Raw genomic sequence first — 12,626 nt, 5'->3', positions numbered from 1 at the left:
ATTCACCAGAGGGCGCAGTTAATTTTTAAAAATTCATTCATGGGATGTGGGTGTTGCTGGCTGGGTTATTGCCCGTCCCTAAATGCCCTTGACCTGAGTACCATTTCAGAGGGGCAGTTAAGAGTCAACCACATTGCTGTGCGTCTGGAGACACATGTAGGCCACACCAGGTAAGGACGGCAGACTCCTCCCGTAAAGAACATTATCCGGTGGCTTTTTGCAACAATCAACAATGAATTCATGGGAATCATTAAACTTTTAATTCCAGATTTTTATTGAACTCAAATTCCACTATTTGCTGTGCTGGGATTTGAACCTGGGTCCCCAGAGCATTATCCTGAGTCTCTGGATGACTCGTCCAGTGACAGTAATGCTCTGCCACCTCCTTCCCTCATGCAACTTCTGCTGCAGGCGACTGAACTTGGGGGCTGAGGATTCCAAAGAAGGCTGATCAACCAGGAAATGCTAGGTGCACCTGTCAGTGAGCTTATAAATAAATAAATAAATAATGTTTATTATTGTCACAAGAAGGTTTACATTAACACTGCAATGAAGTTACTCTGAAAATCCCCTGGTCGCCACATGCGGGAGTCTGTTCAGGACTTGTGTGAATTTAAAGATAAAGTTACAGTTCGTGATTTGAGATGGTCGGCAACTTGAAAGGATATCAAGCAGTACATAGGGTCATGAGGTCACCGAAAATGAGAAGCGGTACCTTTGACCTTGAATCATGAGGTCAAAGATATTGAAGTGATAAGCCATGATCGGTAAACTCAAAGGGTTGCGATTTGTAAAACTACACTGGTATCAAACTGGACATATTAACCTTGGTTGTGGGACCATTCTTACTATAGTCGGACCAAACTTCTAAGTTTCAACAGCTGTCTCAGTTGCTTGCTGGTGTGAACACTGGACAGTGAATTGTCTCCTCTTCTGAAGCTGCATAGGCCACAGTAGTATTGACTAATGAACATAGCCTATTGAAGTGTAAGTAAGTTATTTTATATTTTTTATCAAGTAGGGGTTTATCTGGCGTTCCTTCAAGTTATTCTTGCATCATCAATATTCATTTTTCCCAATGTGGGCTATTTTTAATTAAGTTTTTATTTCAGGAATATTACCCCTACCAGCATGGAAAAGAAAAAGCATAAATCTGGGTCACTAAAATGCAAAGAACAAAAAGAAGCAGAAAGGAAGGAATCAGCCAAGCGATGCAGGCCTATTACATACAGAGTTTATAATAACACAAGCACAATCCACATCAATATCCAGTTCTGCAACAAATAATCAAGAAGCAAGAAACAATGCTCATGATGATGATGCAATGACATGCGAGTTACAAGAACAGAGAAGAGCTACTTTGAATGTAGAGACAAATACAAGTGCATCCCTTACTAATCAACCCAGGCCCAATATTTCTTCTGGCTTCCTTGTTCCGGTATCTGTACTGCCTGTAGTTGCAACATCTGAACACATAGCTTCAACTAGTGACAGGGAATCAGATATTCCTTCAAGCATAAATGACTTGGTTTCTGAAGCACATCCTGTAAATGAACCTACACAAGAAAATGAAAGATCAATTACTGGAATCTTCCAATATCCATCACGAGCAAAGCTAAAACAGTTTTTTGCTGAACATCCACTTCAGCCACTTGATGATCTGCCATTTGTATGAGAGGAAAATTATGAATGACTCAGTCCCAAGAAAATGGCTAACATATAACAAAGAAAATAGATGCTTATATTGTTCATATTGCTTTGAGTTTCCCAACACTTGTAATCCATCACCCTTTGTAAGTGGCTTTAGTGACTACAGGCGTATTAGCCAGAGCTTGACTTTACATGAATCGACAACAACACATGTCAGAACTGCTCAGCAATATATCAGTGTGGTTAATGATGGCACCTTAGATAATTTTTTTGCAGCATCACTAATTAAAAGGAAAGAAGAAGTATTGAAGCAGAGAAGTATTGTCATGAGGATTATAGACATCATAAAGATGTTAGGCAAGCAAGCACTTCCTTTTCGAGGTCACAGAAATAAATCGGCCTACACTCTAGATAATGAGCTTCTGAATCATGGCAATTTTTTAGCTACAGTGCAGTTGATGGCAAAATATGACCCCATTATGGCAGCTCATGTTTCTGCAGTGCAAAACAAGTCTAAACAAAGAATCAAATGATTAGAGCAACAAGGAAAGGCTCAAAGTAAAGGCCGTGGTGGGCCTGTTACATAAAACAACTATAAACATGTTAATCAAAATTATGAAGAATATGATACAAGAAAGAATTAGTCATGAAGTTTCTCAAACAAAATTTTATTCTATTCAGGTTGATTCAACACAAGATAATTCATCCATCGATCAGTTTAGCATTATTATTCAGTATGTGCTTAAAGGTATTATCTGTGAGCGACTACTTTCAGTTGTGCCAAGTAATGATGGTACAGGACAGGGACTTTTTGATCTATTGATTGAAACATTACAGCATCTTAAAATTGACCCCCAAAAATGTTTATCTGATAGCACAGATGGCGCTGCAAGCTACCATGGCCAATATAATGGTTTACAAAGTAAAATTGCTGATGTGGCTGATCAACATGTTCATATATGGTGCTATGCCCATGTCTTGAATTTGCTGATAACTGAAACAACAAAATGTTGTGCCTGCAGTTTCTTTTTTCAATTTGCTCCAGAATATAGCAACTTTTGTGAAAGCATCATACAAGAGAATGGCTGTATGTATAGAAGTTGTTGGAAAACATCTAGGACAAGAAAAAATGAAACGATTAAAGCTAATTGGTGAGACCAGATGGTCAGGAAAATCCAATGCAGCAACAACTATATTTGGACGTTTTGATGATGCCGCTGGCAGTACTTTCGTAAATCTATTGACATGCTTATCAATGATACAAGATTCAGAAAAGTTTGATGCAAAAACAAAACATGAAGCAAATGTTTTACTTCAAAGTCTTCTAAAGTTTGAAACCATATTGACAGCATTTACTTACTTGTATATATTTGAAACTACAACCCCGTTATCAAGTTATCTACAGACAAGTGGTTTAGATATGTTTACTGCATGGAGTTTGGTAGATTCAGCTACAACAAAGTTGAAGGAACAGACAAGAACATTTGATAACGTTCACAGCAAGGCTTTGGAATTTGTAAATAAATATAATGACAGGATTTCACAGATGAATGTGGATGAAAATCAAACATTGGAAATTGATGTGTTGGAAACAGCATTGCCAGTTAAGAGGCAGAGGAAGAAGAAAAGAATGGCAGATGAGCTTATTGATGATGAAATAAATTCCTCAGATTCTCTAGCTGATTTTCGAGTAAATGTGTTTAACCTAATAATGGATCGCATTGTCCAGTCACTAGAATCACGCTTTGTACAACACAAACAGTTGTATAAAGGTTTGTCCTGCTTGGACCCAGCAAAGTTTAAAACTATTGCAGAGAAGGGCCTTGAAGATGAAGCATTGGAAGGTTATATTAAGCTGTTTCCACAAATCAGCAAAGATCAAGTAATATTGGAATTGTTTTCTTTTGCTTCAAACTTTGATGTATTAAAGCTATTGCTTAATGATGGTGAGAATATGGATTCCAGTTGCAACAATTGTAAAATTTGCAGCACTTGCCCATCGTGTGTACTAAAAATTCTGGCATCCAACAGACTTCATGACAAGGCATATGATAACCTTTATGAACTTTATAAAGTCATCTGCACACTATCAGTTACTCAAGTCCAATGTGAGAGGACATTTTCAAAGCTAAAGATCATAAAGACAAGGTTAAGAAATTCGCTGTCTGAGGAGAATTTGGAATCATACATGTTGCTATCCATTGAAAAGGAATTGTTAGATGAATTGGATGCAGAAGCAATTATTGGCAGATTCGCACAATCATCTGGCGAACACAAACGATTGCTCTTAATATAGTGGACTGCATGCAATGCTCTATTGTGCTTTTGAACTATCTGTTAATGTGTAAATTGTGCAGTAAACTATTTAAAAATATCAACCAATTACTTAAAATTAAAAAAATAAATAAAAAATTCAATTATAACATTCTGTATTTACATTTGGTATCTACTGCCAGTAATATGTACAGTACATGTACACTGTAATTACTAAGAAATACACATTTTTTCCACAAAAGTTTTAATTGTACCCTTTTTTCCATATGTATTTTTTGAAAATTTTATTTATTCGTTATGAAAATTAAATGATAGCATTGTAGTTGTGGGTGGGCCCCCTTTGTCTCCTGGCAACCAATATTTTTAGACCCAGTCCGCCACTGACTGTAGGCATTCTATCCTATGTCGAAAACATGAAAGAGCCCAGCTCCATCTTGTCCCAGTACTTCAGTCGGAGCTTGAAGGCCAATCTGTCTAATACGCACCAAGCAATTAGCTCCCGTAACAACACAGCAGGGAAATCTGGCAAAGTGGGGATCAGGCAGTGGCCCAGGAACATGGAAGATGAAAGGCGGTTGGTAGAACCTAAGGGTGTGGAACAGAAACCACGCTGGAGTTCATTCTGTTCTTTTTACATGTTCTCCAACAAAATGTTTAGTCTGTAAAATGAGTTAAACTAACTTGAGTTTATATATTCTGCTGGTTAGTATTACCAGCTTATTATGTGAATTCATTTCCCCAGCTACTTGAATCATATTTTTATGGTTTTCACCAGTAAGAATATACAGATAATCATAAAGTTGATGATTTTATAGTTATCCAAACCCCTGTATGACGGATGGAATCCAGCGTCAATAGGCAGGTCATTTTATCAGTTAGACAAACCCCCTCTCAGTGTTCACAAGAAATTTAATGAAGGGATTTATAAAAGGTTCATATGTTTATGATGAACATTCCTTGCCCAGTAAATAGCCCAGAATACCAAATGCTGACAGTCATGAAATTCACCTGGCTCTTGGATTCCTATTTTTCAATGCATCAGTACACCCTACATCCCATGGTCAGTGTACGAGGCAGTGCATAGTAAAAGGAAACTATTTGCAGAATTGTAAAAAAAAATAATATCTTTCTGTTCAGAGATCATCAAAACTGAAACAACCTTCAGGATCATCAAGTTCAGAGGATGGTGGAGAACGAGATGCAACTTCTAAATATTCCAAGCTGGGCGCAGCCTCTCAGGTAATTCCTAACCTTCCCTAAGCTGTCCTGACAGCTGATGCAGTCAACCATGAAGAGAGTGATTGACAGGAAGAGGTCAGTGACCCATGTATGTTAAATGTTGAAGGGTCAGGCCTGATGTTTGGTGATTTTGTACATACACATAAAAAATGGAGTTTATTTTTCCACAGGTGTAAAAAAGGGTCAGGCCAGATGTGTGGCGATTTTGTACATACACATTAAAAATGGAGTTTATTTTTCCACAGGTGTAATTTCAGAGTTTTATCTCATTTTGTCAAGGTTGATTCATTCAGGATGTTTCAATCTTGGTTCATCAAACATTATTGGCTTGACATTGTTAACAATGATTAGAGACAGCAGACAGAAAGGTCTCAAGCCAGATTCTCCATTCCTGAGATGACGCCGGGGCAGGATTTGTGGAGTTCCACGACAGCAAAACTGGTGCCGCACCTGGACCGATTAACCGGCTGTCAAAGGGTTAGCACCGGCACCACGTGGTCACAATCGATTCCCATGAGCAACGGTGCCGGATTAATTGGGTTCGTGATTGACACTCAGGAGGCTGACAAGCTGCAGCCGCATACGCACACTCCACTCCCCACACACACCATCCCAGCCAACAAGGTGGCAGCGAGGAGAGTGGCCCCATGTTTCACAGACACTGAGCTTGAGACCATGCTAGAGGCCTCCCATGGAGGAGAGGCGGGCAACTCTGTACCCCGGGCTGGGAAGGAGGCTGCCAGCCGTTCACCCTTCCTCGATGCAGGTGACAGAGGTGGTCAGTGCCATGTGCAACACTATCCGGACCGGCCTGCAGTGCAGGAAGAAACTGCACAACCTCCTCAGGGTGGCCAGGGTGAGTAGGCAGCACTGTGCCCCTTTCACCAATCCCCTCTCACCCCCTACCCAAAAGGGGGGCCGAACCCCCACCCTGCACCATATGCCAGCACCCATACCGGCCGCCATGGCCGGGTGCCCTGGCCACTGAAATCACCAGCTACACACTGCTGGGCTACATGCATCGAACTGTCTAACACTGTATGTTTTCTGTTCCCCCCCCTCCCCGGAAAAGGCCGCCCATAACCGTCAGGAGCAGGAGAAAACTGGAGGGGGACCGCCGGACTTGCAGCCCCTCACCACACCAGAGCTGACATGGTTGGCAGGCTCGAGCAAAGAGCAGTTGTCGGTGTGGAGGTCGTCTTCGGATGAGGAAATGAGACCCCGCTAAGTTGTGAGTCCGCATGACATGAATGTCACCCCCCAACACCACCCCCACATCCATACCACTCCCCCATCCCCACTCCACCCCCACCCCTACTCCCCCATCAGAAACACACACCCCTCTCCCAACACACCCACGCCATCCCCAAACCCCCTGGACACGGTCTAATCATGCATCTTGTCTTGTGTCTTGCAGGTCCCTCTGGTGCCCCCGTCCCCTACCACAGCCACAGCCAGAACCCAGGTGCTGACCAGCAATGAGGACGATACTGACACGGGTGGGACTCATTGACCCAAATTCCAGTCCACCCCAGAGCTCGAGTCCGAGGGTGATACACGATTCCCATCACAGCTGCCTCCAACACACTCCACCATCCCAGAGACACGCACCCCGTTTGGGAATGTTAGTGTAGAGGCTACTGAGGCACTATCTGGTGTGCACCACGGTTAGAGGACGGATCGATTGACCCGAGAGGACTAGGTGCTGTCCAGTTGGGTTTTGGGCTTCTGGAACAGACGGTCCCATTGACTGTGGAGATGCAGTCGCAGAGTCAGGTAACTACATGAGAGGTTGTCGGTGAGCATCCAGCACCTACAGGTGGAGGAGTCCAACCGGGTGCAGGAGCCGGAGGTGGTACCGGCCATGCATGCCACCCAGGCCAACTCCGCACGGGTGGCATCCACAGTGGAGGCTTTGGGGGCGATGGTTTTGTGCAAGGATCAACATGTCTTAGGCCTGGGGTAAACTGTACAGGTGGTAGCTGAGGCCCAGGACAGCGCTGCCGCCTCACAGGCAGACATGTGGCAGGCCACCTGGACATTGCAGTGGTGCTGCAGAGCGTGGCCCATACACAGCGGGCTATGGCTGAGAGCGCCAGCAGCATTGCCCGGGTGCTGGCCGACGTGGCACAGATACAGAGACAGGTGGCCCAGTCCCAGAGGGAGATGGCACAGTCACTGGCTGATGTGCAGCAGACCCAGAAGGTGGTGGCACAGTCGCAGATGGAGATGGTCCAGTCCCTGTGCTCCAAGGCCACGAGCGTGCAGACCCTGATTAAGACCAGAGCGGACCTCCAGGACTGGCAGTGCCAGGTAGCGGGGGGGCCTCCGGTGATGGCTCCACTTGCACACCCAAGGAATACCCCGGGACCCATCGGGCACCCCGAGTGAGGAGAAGGTGATGGGACCCATGCTGGTGACTCCCGCAGGGGAGGTGCCGGAACAGCGGAGCACCTCGGACTTCGCCCATCCCCCCTGTCCCTGGCGCATCATCAGCGGGCAGAGCAGGGTGGCACCATGCCACCTGGGACACTTTTTTTTTGATAAATGTTTTTATTCTCCATTTTCACATTTTCCTTCAAAATTTACACCCCACCCACAAACAGTAAACGGTAACAGAGACAAAATCAATCCCCTTAACAATAACAACGATCCCATCCTCCCACCACCCCAAACAAAGGCCCACCTGTCAATATATGCATCCAATTAAACAAACCCTCCCACGGTGGAAACAAAAAACAAAGGAGAAAAAGAAAAAGGAGTCTGGGACCACCCATGGACACCATAGCGGGTGTCCTCCCTCATACCCCAAGGTGCAAGTGTGCCAAGATCTGGCAGATATGTCACAGTGTACCTCTGTTCAGTCAGAGTCTTTGACAGCATGCCCGGTCCTGCAGGTCCTCGAATTACATGTGCTGCTAGTACATGCAAGGCCTCATGCGGCATCTCCTTTGCACCTCCTCCTCCTCGGCTTGTTGGGCAGCTGGCTTTCCATCCTCAGTGGCTGCCTCCTGTTCCTCTGGGGCAGGCTCCACTGCTGGACACTCCACTGCTACAGCTTCCACCTCCTCGAGCAGCTCCAGCTCGTACAGCTGCAGTGCATACCCCAGGGCTGCTGTGACTAGGAGGAAGGCCACCATTACTGGTGCTTTTACTAAGGGATGTGCATTCCGAGATGGCATTGCTCCCACTCGGCCTGAAAGATGCCCTCGTCAGGCACATCTACTCCTTCCGGCATGAAATGAAAATTGCTTATTGTCACAAGTAGGCTTGAAATGAAGTTACTGTGAAAAGCCCCTAGTCGCCACATTCTGGCGCCTGTTTGGAGAGGTTGGTACGGGAATTGAACCGTGCTGCTGGCCTGCCTTGGTCAGCTTTAAAAGCAGAAAAGTGTGAGGTGATTCATTTTGGAAGGAATAACAGAAAGGCAGAGTACTGGGCTAATGGTAAGATTCTTGGTAGTGTGGACGAGCAGAGAGATCTCGATGTCCATGTCCATAGATCCCTGAAAGTTGCCACCCAGGTTGAGAGGGTTGTTAAGAAGGCGTACGGTGTGTTAGCTTTTATTGGTAGAGGAATTGAGTTTCGGAGCCATGAGGTCATGTTGCAGTTGTACAAAACTCTGGTGCGGCCGCATTTGGAGTATTGTGTGCAGTTCTGGTCACCACATTATAGGAAGGATGTGGAAGCATTGGAAAGGGTACAGAGGAGATTTACAAGAATGTTGCCTGGTATGGAGGGAAGATCAAATGAGGAAAGGCTGAAGGACTTGAGGCTGTTTTCGTTAGAGAGAAGAAGGTTAAGAGGTGACTTAATTGAGGCATACAAGATGATCAGAGGATTAGATAGGGTGGACAGTGAGAGCCTTTTTCCTTGGATGGTGATGTCCAGCACGAGTGGACATAGCTTTAAATGGAGGGGAGATAGATATAGGACAGATGTCAGAGGTAGGTTCTTTACTCAGAGAGTAGTAAGGACATGGAATGCCCTGCCTGCAACAGTAGTGGACTCGCCAACACTAAACGCATTCAAATGGTCATTGGATAGGCATATGGACGATAAGGGAATAGTGTAGAGGGACTTTAGAGGGGTTTCACAGGACGGCGCAACATCGTGGGCCGAAGGGCCTGTACTGCGCTGTAATGTTCTATGTTCTATGTTCTATGTAACAAGCTAACTAATTACAAGTTAGTCTCACACATTGATCCAGATAGAACCATCTTACTTCATGCTCTCTTATGTTATTTTACATCACTGATGTAAACAATATATTTACATATTCAACATTAACCCTTTATACTACAAATCCGTTCTCCATGTTGACCAGCACTTGGAGGAGGTACTGAGGGTAGCACGGGCACAGAATGTCCCTGGATGAGGCAAGTGTTTATCACCAAGTGTCCTTGGTCACACCACAACTGACTGAACTGGTTGATTCCTGAATACATAACTGCCAGACTGAGCTCATGGCATTCCCAACAAGAGAGACCCTGTCCCTTTGACATTTAATTACATTTCCATTGTTAAATGCCCCAACATACCAGGGGTTACTATTGACCAAAAACTTACCGACACCAGACATATAAAAAGACTCCCTACAAGAGCAGGTGAACGTTTGGGAATTCTTTGTTGAGTAACTCATCTCCTGACTGCCCAAAGCCTGTCCACCATATACAAGGCACAAATCAGGGTTGTGACGAAATGCCCCCCCTTGCCTGGATGAGGGCAAATCCAACAAGACTCTTGAAGCTCATCGCCAACAAGAACAAAACAGCCCACTTGATTGACAAGCCATTCTAAACAATTACTCCCTCTACCATTGAGGCAGCACTGTGTACCATGTACAAACTGCATAGCAGCAACTCGCCAAGGCTTCTTCAACAGCACCTTGTAAAGCCACAACTTCTACTACCGAGAAAGATAGGGGGCGGGGTTCTCTCAGCCCAGGCCAGGCTGGAGAATCGCCGGGCCAGGCACGAATTGCGCGACGCTGCCTTGACACCGGTCCGCTGATTCTTTGGAGAGCGGAGAATCAGTGCCATTGGCATCGGCGCAGTCGACACGACGCCGGTCGGGAGCCACTCTACGTGGCCTGCCCCCGGCGATTCTCTGCCCGGGATGGGAATCCGAGTCTTGCCCACACCGTCCACATGTGGTCTTACCCGGTGGGACCTCGGGTGGCCTGGTGGGGGAGGAGGGGGGTCCAACACCGAGGGAGCTTCCGCTGTTGCCTGGCCCTCGATTGGGACCTACCGATCGGCGGGTCGGACTCTCGGGCTGGGGGCCTCTTTTGTTCCGCGCCGGCCCCTGTAGCCCTGCGCCATGTTGCATCGGGGCCGGCACGGAGAAGTGAGTCACTGCGCATGCATGCATTGGCACCTGTCGCAGTGCAGATGCGCAGACCCGCAGCGCCCATTTGACGCCGGTATCGGCAACTGGAGCAGCGGACGTTGCTCCAGTGCCGTGCTGGCCCCCTGTAGGGGTCAGAATCGCTGCTCATGAGGGCATATTGACGCCGTCATGAAACGTGATGGCGTTTACGATGGTGTCAACACTTAGCCTCAGGATAAGAGAACCCCACCCAGGGTTACAGCTAAATGGAAACACCCCAAACTCCTCCAAGCCACACAACAACCATATCACTTGTTGCTTCACTGTTGCTGGTTCAAAGTTCTGGAGTTCTCTTTGTTATAGTACTGCAGCTGCCCCACACCACATGGACTGCAGTATTTCAGGAAGGCAGTTTACCACCACCTTCCCAAGGGTAATCAATGTTGGGCAATTAATCTTGACTTTTGGGAAAAGCACTCAGATAAAGGGCAGCACGGTAGCATTGTGGATAGCACAATTGCTTCACAGCTCCAGGGTCCCGGGTTCGATTCCGACTTGGGTCACTGTCTGTGCGGAGTCTGCACGTCCTCCCCGTGTGTGCGTGGGTTTCCTCCGGGTGCTCCGGTTTCCTCCCACAGTCCAAAGATATGCAGGTTAGGTGGATTGGCCATGATAAATTGCCCTTAGTTTCCAAAATTGTCCTTAGTGTTGGGTGGGGTTACTGGGTTATGGGGATAGTTGACCTTGGGTAGGGTGCTCTTTCCAAGAGCCGGTGCAGACTCGATGGGCCGAATGGCCTCCTTCTGCACTGTAAACTCTATCTATGATAATCCCATGAGTAATTTGAAATAATTCTTATCTTTCTATTTATCAATACAGAAATATATATCAAGACAGCCAAGTTCCGAATTGCTAAAGGTTAGCCCATCAATAGAAGCATTTATGAATCCTCAGAATGACGTAGAGAAAGATAAAACTGCAGGAACCTCCATGGATGAACATGCGGGGGTTTAGTGCTGCCAGATACAACCCAAGCTCTGTTCCGCACCTATACCCCCCCACTTGATTTTTACTCTGCATCGATTTTTCGAATACTAGACTGGAATGACTGAGGGGTCCATTGCAAACAACTCTTCTCAGATTTGACTGCTTCACGGCAGCAATGTTCGTCTTCCGTTTTTGAATGGCCATCCTGGAAACAGAGTTTGCAAGTGCCTCTTCTCGGGCCATCCCCAATTCAACGCATTACCCTCAATCCCTAAATCTAAACCTACTCCTTGACTCCAGAGGCACCCTCCATTGAGAGTATCCAGTGCAAAACTTTATCACATTTTGAGCAGAACTCTCGCGAGCAAAGGTCAAGGTGAAATTGTCCCGAACTATTGATCATTAAATGTCGCAAGGTGTGTGGGGGAATGTAGGATGTCTGCCAAGTTCAGAAACAAGCAGGCTTTCCTTCAAAATATCAGTCTGGCACTTCCTTTATGATGCTATTAGGATATTTAAGACTTAGCATATTGTAATCTCAAAATCAACCCTCAGCATTCATGTAAGATCCATTGCACCCGTTCTTTTCTTACTTCTAAGTTGATGGAAGCAGGCTTCCCAGAATTGTCTTTCGAGTGAGATTTTGAGTGGTAATTTAACTTATTAACTGCAATAGTTACAGTTGCAAGTTTCTCTGTCCTGTGCGTAAACTTGTGAGGTGTAGGAGATTGGAGCATGGACTGAATGGCCTGGCACAGATCCATTAACACCTGTACCAAATTTAAAGAATTCTCCTATGCTTGACCATTAGCTGTGTTTAGGTTCTTTTAATGCACACATGTAATTTGTGCCTAGTCTTCTACATGCTAATAAATATATTAGCAATGAATTTCTTGTGAGCTTTTTTCTTCCAAAAATTGTGCTTTAGTACTGTATATATTGAACATTCATTTTCTTCCTCGATCAAGGAAATGGAGGCCAGCACAAGGGTAGAGGGCAACGAAACCCAGGATAATGAATCATTAAACATATCAGAGCTACCAATTGTGCCACAAATTTCTTATAAAAATCAATAGGGAAGTCTTCAGGGCCAGGAGCTTTACCAGTCTGCACCAATCCAATAAATTTCATACGATTCTCTGGCC

The 12,626-nt window shown here is 45.4% G+C and overlaps 1 protein-coding gene across 1 annotated transcript in view; it reads left to right on the top strand.

Moving 5' to 3' along the window:
- Window positions 1-12,370, top strand: part of LOC119959010 — a 316,096-nt gene extending 303,726 nt beyond the window's left edge. The window contains exons 39-40 of the mRNA XM_038787558.1: window positions 5,062-5,163; window positions 11,374-12,370. Of these exons, the coding sequence (XP_038643486.1) occupies window positions 5,062-5,163; window positions 11,374-11,508 (237 nt within the window). The 3' untranslated portion in view covers window positions 11,509-12,370. The remainder of the gene's footprint in view (window positions 1-5,061; window positions 5,164-11,373) is intronic.
- Window positions 12,371-12,626: the final 256 nt, after the last annotated feature.

This window comes from Scyliorhinus canicula, chromosome 2 (genome assembly GCF_902713615.1).
Source record: "Scyliorhinus canicula chromosome 2, sScyCan1.1, whole genome shotgun sequence".
Classification (NCBI taxonomy): Eukaryota; Metazoa; Chordata; class Chondrichthyes; order Carcharhiniformes; family Scyliorhinidae; genus Scyliorhinus; species Scyliorhinus canicula.
The sequence above is the reverse complement of the archived record's forward strand: the minus strand, read 5'-3'. Positions and strand labels throughout refer to the sequence as shown.